Source organism: Carassius carassius, chromosome 4, assembly GCF_963082965.1.
Source record: "Carassius carassius chromosome 4, fCarCar2.1, whole genome shotgun sequence".
In the NCBI taxonomy this organism is placed as follows: domain Eukaryota; kingdom Metazoa; phylum Chordata; class Actinopteri; order Cypriniformes; family Cyprinidae; genus Carassius; species Carassius carassius.
The window spans coordinates 26,284,422-26,306,033 of NC_081758.1; the positions used below are offsets into that span (position 1 = coordinate 26,284,422).

Consider the following 21,612-nt stretch of genomic DNA (forward strand, 5'->3'; position numbering starts at 1 on the left):
TAACACTTAAGTGCATTAAAGGTTTTAGCCTGTTTTAGCATTGCAGTATGTACGTTTTGTGAACAAAATTAATTTTTGAATTCTTTCGAAGACGAATTTATATAATCGATAAAGCCACCGTGACATTACTTGTATGGCCGTATTCCAAAACAAACTACCACCAGTCAGAAGCAGCACTTAAGTTTATTAGGTTTCCAATCCACTTAGGATGAGCCCCGTGCACCGCTCTTGATTGGAAGCCTCGGTCTCCGGATATGAGCGTCACTCATCAGCATCAAGTGCAACAGCAGCCGCTCCGGGGAATGCCCACAGAATATCCAATCTGGCCAACGGACTTTGATGCGAGTGAGATGAACATGCTGGAGTCCTGAAGAGATGATCTTCCTATAAATTGCGTACAGTCGCCTGCACTTCACCGGCGATGTAGCTCTAGTACTGTGAAATAATTATGCAAGAGAACAAACCGAATTGTTTGTACCTGCGGTATCCCAAGGACATGATGTCATCGGCTGTCCCTCGAACGGGATGTCTGGTCTTTTGCGTGGTAAATCCAGCTTTATTTCTCTCGATACGTGACATTTATACTGAGAGACTAGAGCAGCACGTGCTCGGCAAGTTGAACACTGATGCTGATTGTTGACAAGCGTAACTTTATTGCTGTTACTTTGCCTTTTAAACTGCGCAAACTTGTTGAACTGCTATTCGACATCGAAATAGCCCTGTTAATAATCAGCAGACAAACTATTAAACGTAGCTTAAAGAAAAAAAAACTGGAAAGAAAGAGCCATAGTTGACATAGATGTGAACTGCGCTTGGTGTAGTTTCAGCGTTTAGAGGATTAATAATCAGCTGACAAACTATTAAATATAATCTTTTTTTTTGAAAGAAAGCCAGTTCACATAGATGGGAACTGTACTTGGTATAGAGTTTAAGCGATTACAGGATATCTCCATCTGCTACTATTTTGTTAGAAACCTATTAATAAGAAATTTTTATGGTGAAATGAAGCTACTATTTAAAGGAAATTCCAACTTCTGAACTAAATGGCAAGCCTTTGTTTCTCAAAGAGCTGACCAGGCACACTGCATTCTTGTGGCAAATACTATCTGTTATCAGGTCATCACAGGATAATCCCTCACTGTTCTTTTCAGATGGAACACAATAATGCATGTTTAAGTCCCTCTGTGCTTCTGAAAGATGTGGTTGTGCATACAGCAGTATTTCTTACTCAAGATCAGAGTGCCTTGCAATCCTTATATTTAAGGAATAGGTCACTCAAAAATTGACATTACAGACACATTACTGCCATTGTTGGCTGTTTTTGCTCGATTTTGACAAATGTTCATATCATGCATAACCCCCTGATTTGTTTTTTGTGTTTTTGTGTAGATTTTAGTCCTGACTTGTTCCCTGTACCCTGTGCTGAAGACACTGTGTGTTCAGATTCACTCTGCTGTTACAGGAAGCTATGTGGCTGGATATCACTCTGTGCTGCTTGTGAACTGTCCCACAGAACAAACTGCTAGAGACATTGGCAGGTACTGTACATGCATACAGTGATACAAACACAAACTCACACAAAGAAATAAATATACTAGAACTAAGAATAAGTTTCATTGTAGCTAATAAGTGACATACTCCTCAGCTAACAAGTCTGCATTTGACAGTCAGTGACATACAGTACACACAGGGATGTGATTTTTCCATTTTTTCTGACCTCGGTGGGATGACCCCGTGTAAACTGCATAAATCCAATAATGATGGGAAGTTTGGAACATTTTACTGACTCAGACATTTGAATCTTGTTCAGCAAAATTAACAAATCCTTTTTAAAGTCATTTCATTCATTTAAGCAGAATATAATTAAAATGTTACATGTTTTCATCCAAATTCTTAACACATTTATTTACACAAGCATTGATAAAATTTTATAAACTATAATTCAGCCAAGACCGAATTATTACCTAGTTATTACAAAGACCTAATTTTTAAATTAATACCACATTTGTTATGGAAAAGAACCATCACAGAAAATCACAAATGTATAAATTGTAAGAAATAAAAAGCTATAAAGATCAAATTAAATTTGAAACCAGAAAAATTATGTAACTGTAAGAGTAAAGAAACAAGAGTTGTTTGTAAGGAAGGTTGGGAATTATTAACTAATTTCTGTTTCTGCTCTCACGTCATGTGACAAAAGACCCGAAGTCTTGAGACACTCAGCAGAAGTGCACATCGAGGGTGCGTGGTATTAACCACTTCTTTTTTTCCCCATTTCCTGCTCAGGAAGCTTCTAGACCAAAAACTGTGAAAGACTGATTTGTAGTACTGATATAAGCTCCACTGTTGTATGGTTGTTACACACAGTGTAGTCTTTTAACCTATTTAGTGATCAACTGGAACTTGTATGTTTATTTGTTTTTTTGTTTGTTAATCATAATCTTAAAAAAGTAATTAACACAACGATTTGAAAAAGAAGGCTTTTCTTCTTTTATTGGATGCCAGGATGTGTAAGACAAATCTTGTGCCAACTTAAGTACAAAAATACCCACTTGGTTGTTCTTTGCTCGAATTTAAAAGTATCACACTTTTTGTGAACAATATTTGGTGTAATATATAACTTTCATTTAAAAAAAAAAAAAAAGCAATGATGCCATTGTCATACTACTTACCAGCGTTAGTTGCGTTCCTTCACTGTTATTGATAACTTCTCTCCCATAGCCTGGAGTTCTGTGTGCTACACTTCGTTCATCTGTAAAATTGTCAGAACAATTCAATTCAAGTTTATTTTTACAGCGCTTTGTACAATACAAATCATTACAAAGCAACTTTACAGAAAATTAGGTTTCTACAATATTTAGTAGTAGCTTATACGTGGTGACTGTCAGTTTGTGTGCATATGACTGGATTTTTTAGAAAAATTAATACTGGACGTAGTCAGCCAGACGATGAACATTATTAACAGCAGTAATTATATGATGCAGTCACACTTCACATCATCTGGGGTCCTCTGAGGGGTCAGCATCATCTCTTCTCAGGTGTTCTGGATCCAGACTGGAGCTTGTGTAAATCCTGGTTACCACGGGATGTAAATCCCCTGGCAAAACATAGAAACAAATAGAGACATCATTAGCATAGCTGCTGTTCCAACAAAGTAAAATTAATTAGTTTAACCCAAGCTAAAGAATAAGAACGCACATTTGATCAGATACAACTGCAGTCACAATTTAAGAGATACATTATTCGAATGCTTGGCGAAAGAGATGCGTTTTTAATCTAGAGTTAAACAGAGAGAGTGTGTCTGAACCCCGAACATTATCAGGAAGGCTATTCCAGAGTTTGGGAGCCAAATTTGAAAAAGCTCTACCTCCTTTAGTGGACTTTGCTATCCTAGGAACTACCAAAAGTCCAGCATTTTGTGACCTTAGGAAGCGTGATGGATTGTAACGTGGTATGAGGCTAGTTAGGTACGTAGGAGCTAAACCATTTAGGGACTTATAGGTAAGTAATGATAATTTGTCAAGTATCACCAAGAGCTCACTGCTCCCCAGCCAACGTATTACATATATATAAGGGTGGTCATATCATCAGAGCACACTCTAGTACTTCAGCAGCTCGCGGCCTCTGTCAGGAACAAAGCCTGTTTCCCTGCTTCCGCCTCCCCAGTTTTACAGCTCGGCCTCCTACAAATGCGTCCCCTGCAATACTGACTGAAACTCCGGGTTCCACCTCATGCTTGGTGGCACATCCGCTTTCACATCAGGGTCAACCAGGCCTGTCTAGCAGCCCTGGAGCCTTGGATGAACGCTGTTTGTTTCAGCCATGGGGTTCCAGAAGAACGGTGCTCTCAACAGATGCGTCCAACCTGGATTGGGGCGCTCTATGCGAGGGCAGACCAGCCTTCGGCTCGTGGTCGCACAAGGAGAGCCATCTCCATATCAACTACCTCGAGATGCTGGCAGTAGAACGAGCCCTTCAATCCTTTCAGGCGATCCTGAAGGGGTGCCACATCCTAGTCCAGTCGGACAGCATGACAGTGGTGTTCTACATAAATCACCAAGGGAGCCTTTCGTCCAGCCGCCTCTGCGCAGTGGCAAAGCGCCTCTTGGAATGGGCATTACCCAGGCTACGGTCGCTCAAGGCGATGCATATACCTGGCAAGACGAATCTGGGAGCAGACATGCTTTCACGGAGCAATGTCCCCTCGGACGAGTGGATGCTCCATCCCCAGACGGTTCTCAAAATCTGGCAGATTTTCGGGAAGGCAGTGGTCAACCTCTTCGCCTCAGAAATCAACTGTCATTGCCCAACCTATTTTTTGAAGGACAAAGATGCGCTGGCCCAGCCTCCTTCTTTACGCTTTCCCCCCAATCGCTCTGATCCCTCAGGTCATCAGACAAGTCAGGGAAGACAGGCTCAGAGTCCTTCTGGTGGCCCCACTCTGGAGGAGCCAAGTTTGGTCCTCGGAGCTGTTCAGGCTTTCGACGAAAGCCCCATGGCCGATCCCCCTGAGGCGGGACCTCCTCTCTCAGGCAAACAGGACACTCTTGCATCCACGGCCAGAACTCTGGGCTCTGCATGTATAGTCCCTCGATGGGAGCCTCTAAGCCTCCCCGGGGACGTGCTACACACCATTGCTCAGACAAGAGCCCCGTCTACAAGACGCCTCTACGCCCCGAAATGGTCAGTCTTCGTCGACGGGTGCTCAGCACAAAACGAAGACCCTGTTGAATGTGATGTATCTCCGATACTGTAATTTCTCCAAGAGCGTCTAGTCAAGGTCTTACCCCTTCCATGCTCAAGGTGTACGTAGCAGCCATTGCAGCATTTCATGCTCCTATCACTGGCCAATCTGTGGGTCAAAACAGCCTCATTGTGTGTTTCCTGAGAGGTTCTAGCTGGTTAAAGCCCCTGCGTCCTCTCACCATTCCCACTTGAGACCTCCACACAGTCGTTGGAGCACTCAAAGGACCTCCCTTTGAGCCGCTGCGGTCAGCTGACCTTCGGCCCCTAACGCTCAAAACCATTCTGATACTTGCTCTTGCATCGGTCAAGCGTGTTGGCGACCTGCAGGCCCTCTCGGTGAGCCCTGCATGCCTTGAGTTTGGGCCCAATGACTCGAAGGTCATTTTAGAACCCAGGCATGGCTACATCCCTAAAGTGCTCTCGACGCCGTTCAGAGCACAGGTAATTTCCCGAGTTACATCGAGCTGTCACAGTCATCCAGGCAATCTGACCAGCTTTTTGTCTGCTTTGGGGGCCGCACCGAGGGGTCTTCGGTCTCAAAGCAACGCCTCTCACGTTGGATAGTCAATGCTATCGCTTTATGTTACTCCTCCATGGGCCTTAAATGCCCCATAGGAGTAAGAGCCCACTCCACTAGAGGGATGGCCTCTTCTTGGGCCTGGTCTAGTGTTGTCTCTATCAAGGACATCTGTGAGGTGGCCGGCTGGTCCTCGCCGTCCACTTTTGTCCGATTCTCTAACCTGGACATCACGCTCGGGTTCTTTTGGTTTGATATGACGGCTTCTATCAGACGCTGTCATCATGCCACCTCCAGGGAGATAGCTCCCTCTTAGCAGTGTAGCGTTAATGGCTCCGGCCCTCTCAATTATCCCCTGGACCCCAAGGTGTTCAAAATAATTTTTTTGTCATTCCCTACCGTGGCACGGCGTGGTTGAATTTGTTTCCCATACGCGGTATGAGTGAATTATCGAAAGGGAACATACTTGGTAACGAACGTAACCTCGGTTCCCTGAGATACGGAACGAGTACTGCGTTATATGCCATGCCACGAGGCTGTGGCTTCAGTGTCAACGCTTCAGTCGTATGACCTGATTTCCTATGGCAATTTGCCTGTTTATATAGCCATTCGCCCCACCCAGCTACGCAGCACTGTCATTGGTTTAAAAAAGTTTACAGGTTAAACCAATGGCAGTGCAGTTGCAATGCGTTATTGAAAAAAGGCTTCAGTATTGAGGAAAAAAGGAGCTTTTCTCCATATGCAGTACTCGTTCCGTATCTCAATGAACCAAGGTTACGTTCATAAAAGAGTACGATACAGTTAGTGTAGTACAAATCTTTTTATGCAAAATGTAAGTTATCCATCAAATTTATGGAAGCTTATGTCTGCCACAGAATAGGTAATAGTGACTTTTTTTATCTCACAAGTCTGACTCTTTTTCTTTCTCTCTCTCTCTCTCTCACTCACTCACTCTCTCTCTCTCACACACACACACACACACAGTTCTGAGTTTTCCTTTCAATTTAGAATTTGTTTCTCACAATTCTGAGAGTTTTGAGTTATAAACAACTGTGAGATATAAACTCAGAACTGCAAGAGATAAGCTCTGAATTCAGACTTTTTTTTCTGACTTTTCTGCAGTTCTGAGTGAGACAAGACTCCAAGTCCAAATGGTAATAAATAAGCTAAGAATTGTGAGGGGAAAAAGTCAGAATCTTATTCATTTATTTTTATTTATTTATAACCTGTGGCAGAAACCAGCTTCCATTCAAGGTTGTGTTTGTGTTAGTATGTAAGTCTTATAACATTCTGAGTGAGGTATCAAAATCTGATAATCACTCTTTCAGTAATGGATGCTTGACACTGATTTTTAATTGAGGAATAATTTGTGTTTGACAAGTTTAAAGCTGAGTGAATGGTATTTCACTTTTTAAAATGTATTTTGTGGTACAGTATATGATCCATTGCTGCTGTACATTCTACTGTATGTCTATCATTTTAGCCTCTGGCCTTATTTAAATCAAAATTCACCGTTAAAACTATATTTTGCCCCACAGTATTACACTTGCATTCAGATGAGCTGTGTGTGTGTCTACATTTGAAAGAGCACAGAGTGTCTTTGACTTGTGATGTAGTCATATGCAAATACAGAGATACTAAATTTTCTCTCTCTCTCTCTCTTTCTCTCTCTCTCTCTCTCTCTCTCTCTTTGTTAGGAGTATCATGGGAAAAAGGATGGCAGCATGTGTGAATATATTTCCTCGCACTTCCACTATGTAAGACCAGTGAGCATAACCTTTAACTGAATTTAAAACTCTGCAGCCTGAAGTTTTACTTTAGGAACAACATGCATAGATACTAAATTGACAGTTAATATACTATAGGTAGGATAACCTTGTCTGGACTGCTGAACTGGAGTGTTGCGTCTGGTCAGCATGCACAGCTGAAAAATCTTAACTATTAATATTGTTATTTCCTGTAAAAAAAAAAAAAAAAAAAAATATATATATATATAATGTATAACATTTTTCAATAAGAATTTAAAGGGGTCATATGATGCTATTTCAAGTTTTCCTTTCTCTTTGGAGTGTTACAAGCTGACTGTGCATAGATATAATCCCTGAAGTTGAAAATACTAAAGTCTCAAAACCAAAGAGATATTCTTTATCAAAGTTAAGACTCTGCCCTGCCTCCCTAAAAAGGCTTGTTCAAACACACCCCCACATTTCTACGTCACTATGTGGAAATATTTGCGTAATGCCACCCAAATGTTCACACAAAGAAAGAAGGCGTGATTTCAGTAACCGCAGTTAGTGTTGAAGCAGCCATGTCAGGGAGATGCTGTGTGTTTCTAGGTGAAAACAAAAGCACTTTATTTGGCCTTCTGAAAGTAGATGCATTTAGGAATCTTTAAGATTACTTACAACAGAACATGAATGAATTTTATGGACGACCGTTTCCTGAATCTAGGAGAGGAGGTAATTCTGATTTTGCAAGGACAATCTGGTGCTTCTGAATCAGCTACTGTAAGTATGTTTTGTTATTAGTTTATGTATTTGCTGTTGACTGTTCAGATACAGAGTTTTGCGCGTAATGTGTGTGTGCGAATACACACAAATCAACTGTTCCCCTTTCGGGCTTGAACTGATGGTAAAACTAAGGACATTATTAACTGTCTTTACATTTATTTTGAAAGTTGAAGCTCGCGATTATGGAAAGGGGCATTATATTTCCATTGAGTGCTTGCGGTGATCGGCCAATCACAACGCACTGGGCCAGTTGTCCAATCAGAGCAGACTGCTCTTGTCAGAAGGATTTCAGAGAGGCGGGGCATAGAGGACCTACAATAATGTACAGTATTTGAAAAATAATGTGTGTTTTGAAAATTAAAGCATGTTCTGTTACACCAAATAAACAAAATAATGTGTATATTTAAATCTTAAAAAAAACATCATATGACCCCTTTAATTTAAAAAATGTAATTTACCAATTTGTAATTTACCAAAAATATAAATTGTGTATTGATTTCAGGTACTACTGGAAAGGAGAGATACGGGATACCTCAGAAATACTGCTGGTCTGTTATTTAAACTTCAGGTTTCTTATTCAAAACTAAATTCTTATTTTTTTATGTTAATGATGCTTTAATGAGAAATTGTCTATGTTATGTATTGTATACATCATCTGTAGTTATCTGCATCTCTTATTATGGTTATGGTATTAAAAAAATATATTTATACTGAATTAATTATTTCCATAACAGCTTGTGAGGACAAGAACGTCTCTGGTGCAGAGACTTGTGGATTATATAAAGTAAGTGCATTTATTATCACAATTGCTTGGACACTTTCAGCCAACATGCACAGTCATGATTAACATTCATTCACACGAATGCTTAAATTTTTGATTAATTAATTTCATTAATATATAGTATGTGTAGTGTTATTCACATGATGTATGACTAATCCAGGGTTCAAAATCAAATCGGCTGTTATATGAAACAAATTGAGTGACTGTCGTATGAGACTTGATTATATCGATTGGTTTTAGTTTCCATGACAATGAATTATCTCAGACTAAAGAAAATGTGTGGATCTAACAAAATGCTTTCATTGTGGTACCTGTAAGAAGGTCAGAAGACTGAGTGACACTTAGTTTTTTTTTACTTCCTGGATCGTTGCAGGAAATTTGCCAGCATGAGAACAACAGCTACCTTATTATAAATAAGCAGCAAATTAAGAGTTTGATTAGGAAAACTCTAGTTAATAGTGAAAATGTGTTCCCTAATCTAAAGTATTAATTTAAACAAATTATGGAAAACATTTGTCCAGAGCTTTCAAAGAGCCTAAAAAGATTTAATGCCCAGTGGAACCGCCGGTGCATGTGAACACAAAGCTTTTAAGACTCAAGCTGTGGTACATAAGCTGGCTTCTTATGGTGAAACTTCAATTTACACACCTTGAACATGTGAAGAAAGGAAGCGGTTTCAGAATTCCCTTTTTTGAATGAAAAAAAAAAGACCAGTTTAACTTTCTAAGTTTCACCATCATTGTACACAATCATACAAATGTTTGGGGTTGGTAAGATTTTCTGATGTTTTTAAAAATAAGTCTCTTATGCTCCGCCTGGCTGTATTTGTGACTCTGAACCACAAAACCTTAAGTCGCTGGGGAATATTTTTAGCAATAGCCAAAAAAACATTGTATGGGTCAAATGTATTGATTTTTATTTCATGCTGAAAACCATTAGGATATTAAGTAAAGATAATGTTCCATGAAGATATTTTGTAAATTTCCTACCGTAAATATTTAAAAACTTAATTTTTGATTAGTAATATGCATTGTTAAGAATTCATTTGGACAACTTAAAGGCTTTTTCTCAGTATTTAAATTTTTTTGCACCGTCAGATTCCAGATTTTCAAATAGTTGTATCTTGGCCAAAGATTGTCAGATCCGAACAAATTATACATCAATGGAAAGCTTATTTATTCTTCAATTATTTAAAAAAAAATTGGTTTTGGTTTGGTCGAGTGTCACATTTATTTGAACAACCACACAGTAAGAAGAGGAATGTTCTGACATATTATAAAAATTTAAAATAACTGTTTTCTGTTTTAATGTATTGTAATATGTAATTTCTTCCTGTGTGTTACGGATCACTCGGAGACAGAGGAGTAACAGATGAAGTTAGTATTTATTTAAAGACACAAGCAGAGGAGCAGGAAGTGAGGAGTGGATGGGTGTTGGGATCCGTGCCGGGAAGGTAGTGACCACACACACGCACCGTTGGGGCTTTGAGGATCTTGGAGGCAATCTTTAGAGAGAAGATGGAAGAGGAGTCTTCGGAGGTTATCCTTGGAGAGAAGGTAAAGAGGAGTTAGTCCTTATAGTTAGCGCACAGGAATGATCTTGTCGCGAACGTGACCGGACAATGACTGGGTGCGTGTGTGTGGCTTTTATGGTGCTGTGGTGGATGACTGGTGATGAGGATCAGGTGGTGATGGTTCAGTACTCAGGTGAGGGTGTGCGCTGTGATTGTGTGGAGGTGGAACCTGGCGTGTTTGTAACAGTACCCCCCTCCCCAGGGCCCGCTCCTGAGGGCCGGGGACCCCGACGACATGGTGGGCATCCTCTTCCCCTGGGAGCCGGTCGGTTGGGGTGTCTGGAGTGGAAGGTATCCAGCAAGGCGGGATCCAAGATGTCGTTAGGTGGGACCCAGGAACGTTCCTCTGGACCGTATCCTTCCCAGTCCACTAAGTATTCCAGCTGCCCACCACGCCGCCGGGAGTCCAGGATGTCCTTGACCGAGTAGGCTGCGCCGTCATCTAGGGGGAGAGGCGGGGGGGCTACCGTCTCGCCAGGTTCTGTGGAGGGAAGAACAGAAGGATGGTGAGGTTTTAAGAGTGAGACATGGAAAGTGGGGTGAATCCGGTACTCAGGGGGAAGTTGGAGTTTGTAGGTGACCGGATTGATCTGCTGGGTGATTGTGAACGGGCCAATGAATCTGGGACTGAGCTTGCGGCAAGGTAGACGCAGGCGGATGTCCCGGGTAGACAGCCAGACCTTCTGACCGGGTTGATACTGGGGAGCCTTGGAACGGCGAAGGTTGGCTGCCATCCTGCGTCTACGGAGCGTCCGTTGCAGTTGGTGATGGGCCGTGTCCCAGACCCCATCGCTCTCCCGGAACCAATAGTCGACTGTGGGAACATCAGAGGGCTCTCCAGACCAGGGGAATAGAGGTGGCTGGTAGCCGAGTACGCACTGGAAGGGTGTGAGTCCGGTGGTGGGTTGACGGAGGGAGTTCTGTGAGTACTCGGCCCACCCCAGGAATTGGTTTCAGGAGTTCTGGTGGCCGTGACAGAAGGTACGGAGGAAGCGTCCGATCTCCTGGACCTTTCTTTCCGTCTGCCCATTGGACTGTGGGTGGTAGCCGGAGGACAGGCTGATGGCCACACCTAGGAGGGAGTGAAACGCTTTCCATACCCGGGAGATGAACTGGGGGCCCCGATCCGACACTATGTCCTCAGGAATGCCGAAGTACCTGAAGACATGGTTAAACATCAGTTCTGCCGTTTCCATGGCAGTGGGGAGACCCTTCAGAGGAAGAAGACGACAAGCTTTAGAAAATCTATCCACAATAATCAGAATACATGTGTTGTTGTCAGAGGGTGGAAAGTCCGTTATGAAATCCACCCCTAGGTGTGACCAAGGGCGATTGGGAACGGGCAGAGGATGGAGTTTGCCAGATGGTAGATGGCGAGGACTTTTGGACATGGCGCAGCTGGTACATCCACTCACGTACCTTCTGACATCCGAGGCCATGTTGGGCCACCAGAAGCGTTCCCATAGCAACGAGAGGGTTTCATTGAACAAGAATGATCTTGTCGCGAACGTGACCAGACAATGACTGGGTGCGTATGTGTGGCTTTTATGGTGCTGTGGTGGATGACTGGTGATGAGGATCAGGTGGTGATGGTTCAGTACTCAGGTGAGGGTGTGCGCTGTGATTGTGTGGAGGTGGAACCTGGCGTGTTTGTAACACTGTGATTTCAAAGCTGAATTTTCAGCAGGCATTCAGTGTCACATGATCCTTCAGAAATCATTCTAATTGATTTTAATTGATTTGGTGATCAGTAAACTTTTATTATTATCCATGTTGAAAGCAATTTTTTTTTCCTGCGAAAATTTAATACTTTTCTCGGGATATACGGAGAATAGAAGGTTGAAAAGAACAGCATTTATTTGAAAAATAAATTTGCTAAATAAAAATAAATGTATTTGTAAAAAAAATTTTACTGACCCGAAACTTTTGAATGATAGTGTACAATACAGAACAGTTGTTTAATTTGTACACATCAATTGTTGTTATAATGTTCAAATCTGTTTTTAACATTTTAACTGGGACTCATTTGTGTTCCCTCAGAGCTATGCATCCATATGACATTCCAGAAATCATTAGTTTTCCTATTGATGATGGAAGCCAGCATTACTTAAATTGGATGGAAGATGCAGTCACTGATATTTGACACATCAGTGTCTGCCATCCAGTGAAGAAGCTCTCCTTTTGGAAGCTCACTATACAGAAACATTGAGAGGTTATGGGAAGATGAGCACAAATTCTCAGGATAATGGGAACCCTGGCCCACACAATGAATGTCTGTTAATATAAAGATGAATGTATCGACTGTTATTTTGATCAGTTTCAGTAACTGTTATGCTGATATTTATTGACCATTTTATTGATGTGAATTACTTTATTATGAAGAGTATAACATGATGTATATGAATTAATGTAATTGTTAAAACATGCTCATTTATTATACATACATATACACTAACCTAAAGGATTATTAGGAACACCTGTTCAATTTCTCATTAATGCAATTATCTAATCAACCAATCCCATGGCAGTTGCTTCAATGCATTTAGGGGTGTGTTCCTGGTCAAGACAATCTCCTGAACTCCAAACAGAATGTCAGAATGGGAAAGAAAGGTGATTTAAGCAATTTTGAACGTGGCATAGTTGTTGGTGCCACACGGGCCGGTCTGAGTATTTCACTATCTGCTCAGTTACTGGGATTTTCACGCACAACCATTTCTATGGTTTACAAAGAATGGTGTGAAAAGGGAAAAACATCCAGTATGCGGCAGTCCTGTGGGCGGAAATGCCTTGTTGATGCTAGAGGTCAGAGGAGAATGGGCCGACTTATTTCAAGCTGATAGAAAAGCAACTTTAATTGAAATAACCACTCGTTATAACCGAGGTATGCAGCAAAGCATTTGTGAAGCCACAACATGCACTACCTTGTGGCGGATGGGCTACAACAGCAGAAGACCCCACCCCACTCATCTCTACTACAAATAGGAAAAAGAGGCTACAATTTGCACAAACTCACCAAAATTGGACAGTTGAAGACTGGAAAAATGTTGCCTGGTCTGATGAGTCTTGATTTCTGTTGAGACATTCAGATGGTAGAGTCAGAATCTGGGGTAAACAGAATGAGAACATGGATCCATCATGCCTTGTTACCACTGTGCCGGCTGCTGGTGGTGGTGTAATGGTGTGGGGGATGTTTTCTTGGCACACTTTAGGCCACTTAGTGCCAATTGGGCATTGTTTAAATGCCAAGGCCTACCTGAGCATTGTTTCTGACCATGTCCATCCCTTTATGACCACCATGTTCCCATCCTCTGATGGCTAGTTCCAGCAGGATAATGCACCATCTCACAAAGCTCGAATCATTTCAAATTGGTTTCTTGAACATGGCAATGAGTTCACTGTACTAAAATGCCCCCCACAGTCAACAGATCTCAACCCAATAGAGCATCTTTGGGATGTGGTGGAACAGGAGCTTCGTGCCCTGGATGTGCATCCCACAAATCTCCATCAACTGCAAGATGCTATCCTATCAATATGGGCCAACATTTCTAAAGAATGCTTTCAGCACCTTGTTGAATCAATGCCATGTAGAATTAAGGCAGTTCTGAAGGCGAAAGGGGGTCAAACACAGTATTAGTATGGTGTTCCTTATAATCCTTTAGGTGTGTGTGTATATATATAACTTATTTCTAATGGTTGGCCAAGTGTTCATGTAGTGGTTGAGCAGAATTTGAGTGGTTTATTTTTTTTTCTCCAAATATTCCTTTCAAAATAAATGAATGGGGCCTCTTCAGCTTTGCAATAATCACTTTTTATTATTAAATGCGTTACAGTATATGACACATTAAGTTCATTATTTTGCAATATTCCTATATAATGTAAATATTATAAATTTATTAAAAAATAATAAATATAAAAATGTAATGTTCCTGACATTACATAAGAGCAAACAAAACAAATCTGTTTAAACATCATATTTAGCTCCAGAAGTTGTGGTCAGGCTTATTTATTTTTTATTTTTATTTTATTTTTAACACAAAATAATATGTTGTATAGTTGGTTTAGCAATCATGAGCAAATCTGAATCTTTCTGTTCGATCAAATAATCTAAATTTTAGAATTGCCACATTTTCACTGTGTGAGGCTAAAAAAGCTAATTTTGTTTTGTTGTATGGGTTTATGTCTGCACTCTTCTTGCTTTTGAAATGATGTTTCCGGAACTGTTAAAACACAATAGAAGTGCAGAGGTGAGGAAGTGCTTTTGTATGTAGGGATTTGTTGAGATCCAGTCATGATGAAGTCATCAATCTGACCTCTCTATCTATCTAATCTAACCAGCTATACCTACCAACCTTCAGTGACATACTGATTTTAAATACAGACATTCTCCTTTTATATATTATGTATACAGTATGTTTACATACTGTGTATACAGCACATATTACTCCTGTTTTAAAAGAACTTCACTTCTTATATCAAGGATAGATGTCTAGGTTGTTTTCAAAGCTCCCTATGTCTGTTTCTGTATTTTCTTTCATGGTAGGTAGGTAAGCAGCCAGTTTAAATGATTTAATCGAGCGTACTCAATAAACATGTAAGATGCTGGTTGTGCAGGGGAAAAAAGGGGGTTATAATAACACTATTGTACAAAGCTCTGCCAGATATAAATATGTGCAAGCTCTGCTTTGAGATTGAAGACACTGATTTATTACTTCAGTTCATGTAACACACTTTACTAACATGTAAAACTATTCAGACTTCAACTTGAATGAAAGCTTATGATGAAATTTAATTTAATGTGGTATTTGTATAAATTTGGGAAAGATAAAATCATATAATCATATTTGAAATATATGAATGTTCCTGCAGGCTCTGTTGGTTAAGTTTTAGAATGTGGAAGCAAGAAGCTTCTATACCCAGAAGAACAATGTACAGATTGTTGAAACAGAAGGGAGAATGTGAAGAGACTAATAACTGATGACTCCAAATAACAGTCCAAGTGGAAGGCTTCATGTATTTATAGGCCAGTTTCTTAAAGGAAAATCAGACAGGATGTTCCCAACAGTGCTATTTATGAACAGGGCATGAATGCAAAAGGACACTGTCCATTCCATCACCATCTGTGTCTACAACACTACTGAGGTATCTAGACATTAAGTCGATAGCAGTGATCACTTCTTGTTCAATGCATTAATTTCCATAGGATGGCAAAATTAAGCATAAAACCACGTCTGACCATGGATCATGGATAATAACACCTAGGTGGGGATAGAAAAACAAAAACAAATTGAAAGGTATTTTAAAGGAAAATGCATGCAAACAACAATAAAATCAGAAATAGATTTTTACTGTCGGATTAATAAGATTGTCTAAAGAACTAGTTTGACTGACTAGCAGCTATAAGGTGATGTGTCTTACCTTTCACTTTCAAATGAGACCAAATTATTGTTTTAATTACTGACTTTAAACAGTTATGATCAGTCCAAAAAATTAGTCGATGACTACTTTTAAGATGATTTTTAGCAGTTTATGCAACCAGCCACTGGTTTCAGGCATCTCAATGCATCAATCCATGGCTTAATACACACTCAGAAGACAATGCTGAATAAAGTTGTAGTTTTTGCTATTTTTGGACCAAAATGTATTTTTGAGGCTTCAAAAAATTCTAACTGACCCACTGATGTCACATGGACTACTTTGAATATGTTTTTATTACCTTTCTAACCATGGACAGTATACTGTAAATACATTTTCAATGGAGGGACAGAAAGCTCTCAGACTAAATCTAAAATATCTTAAACTGTTTTCCGAAGATGAACGGAGATCTTATGGGTTTGGAACGACATAAGTGTAAGTCATTAATGACATAATTTTCATTTTTGGGTGAACTATCCCTTTAAATAAATCCTATCCCTATGAAAAAATGAAATAATTACATTTATTTAATATTATTATGGTTTACCCCATAGCCTCCCCCATTTCATTTTGTATATTTTAATTGACTGACTAACTCTAAAAATAAAGTGCATGTGTGTATAAGTCACCCTAACAATTGTGGCAAATGTAGTACACACACTTGTGTGCTTTTTTCAGCTAAGACATAATATCACATAATAGGTACTACTTTTTAGATTAAAACCTATAGTGGGGATGTTAAATCAAACTAAACAGGAAGATCTGCTGCTACAGATGATACCAGTTTTGTCTTTAAACATTGATCTGCATCATTACAAATTAAATTATCCGCCCCACCCCCAACCTCTCTCTCTCTCTCTCTCTCTCTCAGGCATACACATGCTGCAGCTGAGAGGACTGTACGTCGGTCAGTAGCAGATAGAGGGATGCACGCCTCTCTTATTAGATTATCCTCACGCATATTGGTTCAGGTTACCAATTACAATGATGCAAAGGAGAAGAAACACAATGGAGTACCCTTTATTCTATTCATCTCACAGTCAACATCATGGATGGATTCAAGTCTCAGGTAGGACTGTCCCGTAAGAGGGGTGGAGAGTCAGTGCTTACAGTGAGAACAAGAGGAGAAAATCTGCAACACTTTAGCTTAAGCAGTACTTTTACTAATGCAATAAGATTTGATTACTTATTTGCACTTTTTGCCCTGAAATACCTTTTTTGAGGAATTGTGAAGAAAGACTTGATTTGATAAAAAAAAAGTAAAACATGAAATCTACACTGAAACAGGCACGCTAGATTAGTCTATGTATCGTGAGTAACCTCCTCAGGCAGATAAAACTGTTTTCTACATTAGAGAAAAGAGATTGGAACTATGTGCCATGGCAACACAGTCATTTATTTTATTTTAAACAGATGTGTAAATTGAGGCATGGCTCTACATGATACTTTTCGATGAGCATTTTGTGCGAATCTTCTGTCAAGATTAGTTAAGAACACAGTTCAAAGAATTATGAAGATTTGTCTCAGAGTAATTTAGAATATGAGCTGGAGAAAACAGCTGCCCAGTAAGTCCTTGTAGGAAAGAAGCTTGAACATAGGTCTGTTTAATACTGAACCAACTCAAAATACTTCCACTTCAGAACAAAAATGTTGGGTTGTAGAGTTGTTGTTTGATGTGTTTTTTCTAAAGCGAGTACAAAGACATTGAGTGCTCATGACCTATTCCTTTATTCTCCATTTACATACATATTTTTACTCATTCAGATCCCAGACATTTATAGTTGTTGGATATCTTCCCTCCAGACAGGCACTCTGACACACGGTCATCTGCTGTGAATAATCACAAAGACAAGTCACATGATTACATAGTAACAGTGTCACATTATTTAATTATGTTGTTCTTAAAAAGTTGGCAGGTTTTAATTAATTAGCAGAGCATATTTAATGCACTGCTGGTTGCATCTTTGATACCAAAATACACATTTATGACATAATTTTTTTTTTTTTAACACTCTTATTGTGTTACGTTCAGCCCAGCAGTGTTCAGAGCGCAGGCTTCACTCTCCATCTAGCCACCGTCACTGCGCGGTGTGAAGTCCTGCTCCTTAATAATCTGCTCTATGGATGTGCATTCCACTCATGTATCTCTCATGCTCACCAGAAAAGCAAAGTCTGCTCAATTAATGCGTCGACAGGATATTTCTATGTAGTAGTCTATACTTGTTCTTGTTTGCAATAGTTCATCTGTGCTGAAACATGGTGTACAGCTGTACTGGGCATCCAGGGGCGTAGCACCAAATTTTGGGCCCTGGGTACAAACCATCTTGGTGGGCCCCCAATACCATAGTGATACCAATGGGTAAGGTATTGCATTTTTATCATAAAAACACTTAAAATGTAAACAAAATAGGCCACACTCTGATTAATATATTTTTGTTTTATTGTCGAAAGTACTACTTACTGAGATGACCAAAGGTCTAGCAGGTCCAAACCTGGACTAAATCAAATATACTGTAAAGCAGTTCTGAAAATGACCATACCAAATGAGAAAAACTTTGGTCTGAAACACAAACTAAATCATGTCAGTTTTTACTAAATGCCCATTGACGGGTCTTTGCATGCGCAAATTTGCTGATCAGGTCTTTAAAGTCCAGTTTTTTGCTAGCATTTGAACAATAGTTTTCCTGTGCTTATCAGTAAGAGTTGTTGGCCATAATCCTGGGTCCTCTGACAATCCCTCTCCAGTATCCCTAAGTCTCTCATTCTCTTCTCTTTCCTCTTCAGCTCTGTCCTCCTGCTCCTGACTACCTTCATCACATTCTTCACTTTCCCTCTGATCACTTATATGAATATCAACCTCATCTTCTATTTCTGCCTCTGCTACAAGAGGAAATAAGCAAAATGGGTACATTGTTATTGTACACATTTAAACTTTAAACTGTAAACTGTAATTAGTAATTACACTTTAAAGTTTAAATGTGTACAATAACAATGTACTAATTTAGCTTATTTCCTCTTAACACTTAATTACTAATTACTAAGTGTTAAAAAGCTCACCTTGTCTCACTGTCACACTCACATCCACCTCACTGTCACTGCTTTCACCTAGCCATGATGAGGGGCCTGCTGCTGCAGGGTCTGACTCTGAAACTGAAATATATGGCTTCAAATGGTTGCTAAAATATCCTTTATTGTCACAATACCTTTTTTTTAAAGTGTAGGCTAAGTACAAGATAATTGATGATTATTTGTCTGTTTAAAATAAATGCAGACTAGACTATAGAATCACAGGGTAAACTAACCGCCAAACTAGACATTCAGTCTTTGAATTATGTTTTAAAATAAGTCATTTTTCAATCATTAAGATGTGCATTATTATACTGAGAACAATCCTGTACTTAATGTAAGAGCGTGTGCGAGCTAATTTGCATAACAATGCGGTAAAATAGGCGCTAACGATCTGTGTTTTCTCGGGTGTTAGATTTTGACAATGGAGGGAAATATACAGTGTTTTCATGTAAACTACTGACTCTGAGAGTGGGATGATCTGCAGCAGAAGAGGAGACAAGCGTTTAGGCAGCTGCCTGGAGTGGCAGTGTGTTGAGCTCCGTCTGCTTCTCACTCCCTGTTATTTACGTAAGGGATAAATTATAACGTTAGATTACATTATCCTCCGCTTCGTGTCGGGGTCCTGTTCAGCCTGTCGGGGTTGTTATTCGCTATAACGACCGCCTCTCTATACATTATCCCGCTTATTACATGGCTACCCACAAAATAAATAAATAATTTGCCACGAATTATTGATTTAAAAAGGAGTTTATTGATTTAAAAACGATTGTATTGCTTCCGCCAAAGAAAATAGTCCGTTCCGCGTCCATAGCAACACGCTGTTTTTCATGGCAACGGTCTGTTATTCTTCGCAGCAGTCTGTTATCAAGAAATAACAGACCGCATTCTACATTTGAATTCAGCCAAGCCATGTAATAATCAGAAACATTGTTTGCTCGCTATGAAGGGTGTGATACTATAAAGTATTGGTATATTATTCATAAATGCAAACATAAATGTATGCTATTCTACCGGGAGTAGATATTTATGTTAAAACAATGTCAATGCTTGATGATGCATTTGGAGCTCACCTCTCTTTTCAAAAAAATTTGTGAGCAACTGCTTGCCCTCATTTGCCCTTCTCTCTTTATTCTGCTTCTCTTTTCGTTTTTGAGCCCCTGATTTTCCTTTCTTAAGGAGAGACATGACTCTTCACGGCTCACTCCAGCTCCTGTCTCATCAACTGATTCAATCACCGCGGGTCCGCAGCAGAAGCACCTGACCTGCGGGTCGTACCATTTGCATTGATTCGAGAGGGGTGTGGGGCCCTGCACAGCATGAAAATGACTTTTTTATACCAATCCAGCGCCTAACTACAAGTTTAGGTTTGCACAGGAACTTTTTTAGTTGTACATAAATGCTATACAAATGTTAGTGCATGTATATGTATGTATAGAAAACTGACTTCTAAGGGCCCCCCCCTGCCTCGGGCCCTGGGTACTCGGTACCCTTTACCCCCCCAGTCCGACGCCCCTGTGGGCATCGCTGGTAAAATGATGAGACCCTCTCATTCACTGATCTGCTCCCCACTCTGCTCTGCTCACATGCTCTGATAATAATGTAGGACTATTCATTATTTGGATAATTAGTCAAAAAAATATGTATATATATTACTGTGTTGCACAGAACTGAATAAAAAAAATACATTGACATTTAATATTAATTTCTTTTCTGACCAATTTTTTATATTGCTTTCAAAGTATGGTTATTTCATTGGCTTGTGTTTTTTTATTACATTTTTTATTCCGTGTAATTAAAACTGTTGAGTTCAATTAAAAAGTCTTACACAATTATTTTATATTACTTAATAATCAATAATTAATACAGAGTATTTTCGGTTTAGGTTTTGGGCCAAGTGCATCCAGAATTTTCATGTTAATGCATCCCTAGATGACACAAAGAAGTGTTTTGGAAAGGATGTACACATTTTGATGCTTACAGTGGTATATGGACATTAAAAATATGTGGGTTAAATTTACCCTTTTTTTATTATTATTATTATTAACACAGTAGAAGTTCAAAATTTGTCATGTTTTATATTGTTTTGGAAAACAAGAGTATCCATATTTTCAACATTAGGAATATTAATAAGCAATAGGGCAGTGGAATTAAAAAAACAGGCAAACATTTTTATTTATTTTTTTAAAACTTGAACTTTTAACTTGAGTGCTGTTTTTAGAACACTGTTTTAATGCACTAGAAACAGTAAGCGCAGCAATATCGATTGCTGAACATTATAATGCTGTAATATCCCTTTTAGCTTTTAAAACTATTTAAATTATTTTGGATTTAGCCTTTAGCATTTTATTTTAATATTGGAGATAACAATGTAGTTCTTTGTGAATAAGGCTGGTTGACAGTGCTATTTACACTACTGTAGTAGAATTCATTATCTTTCTTTCAATTTTGTTGTTCTGAATGCATCACAACTATTCAGCATTTAAATCATTAGTAATCCTTCATTACCTAGTCCTGCTCCCCTAGATCCCATTGTTTTTTTTTTTGTTTTGTTTTTTTTAACCGCACATAAAAGGAAGCACAAGTGTGTGCTGTGCCAGGATGTGTTTTATTAGTGGAAGCTGTGTTTTTCTTGTGCATGCTCTATCTAGAGTGTGTTCGATTGCGGTTTTGTTTTGATGTGTGTGTGTGTGTGTGTGTGTGTGTGTGCTTGTGCATGTGTTCTGCAATGCTTTCTCAGTTACTGTTTAAGAGCCTTGGGACTCTGTCACACACAGCTTCTCTTTAATAACCTGCTAATTGATTTGTCCTCTGGAAAATGTCAGTGGGTGTGAATGAAGCTCTCATGCTACCCTCAGGCTCCTTCAGGTTCTTTCCTAAAGCAGCCTTCCCCTCTCTTCAAACTAAATGACCCATCATAAATATCCCATCATTCCGTTCTTCGCTCAGGTGAACATGCTCATGAATTCCACTTCTGGTTAAATGTCACTGCCACCAAAGATTAAAG

The 21,612-nt window shown here is 39.5% G+C and overlaps 1 protein-coding gene across 1 annotated transcript; it reads left to right on the forward strand.

Annotated features, from left to right (window-relative positions):
* Positions 1-262: 262 nt before the first annotated feature.
* Positions 263-12,874, forward strand: LOC132130678 (protein CutA homolog). The gene is made up of 6 exons (XM_059542461.1): positions 263-544; positions 1,390-1,538; positions 6,961-7,020; positions 8,276-8,321; positions 8,508-8,557; positions 12,168-12,874. The coding sequence occupies exons 1-6, from the start codon at positions 449-451 to the stop codon at positions 12,268-12,270; spliced, it is 504 nt and encodes a 167-aa protein (XP_059398444.1). The 5' UTR covers positions 263-448; the 3' UTR covers positions 12,271-12,874.
* The last annotated feature ends 8,738 nt before the right edge of the window (positions 12,875-21,612 follow it).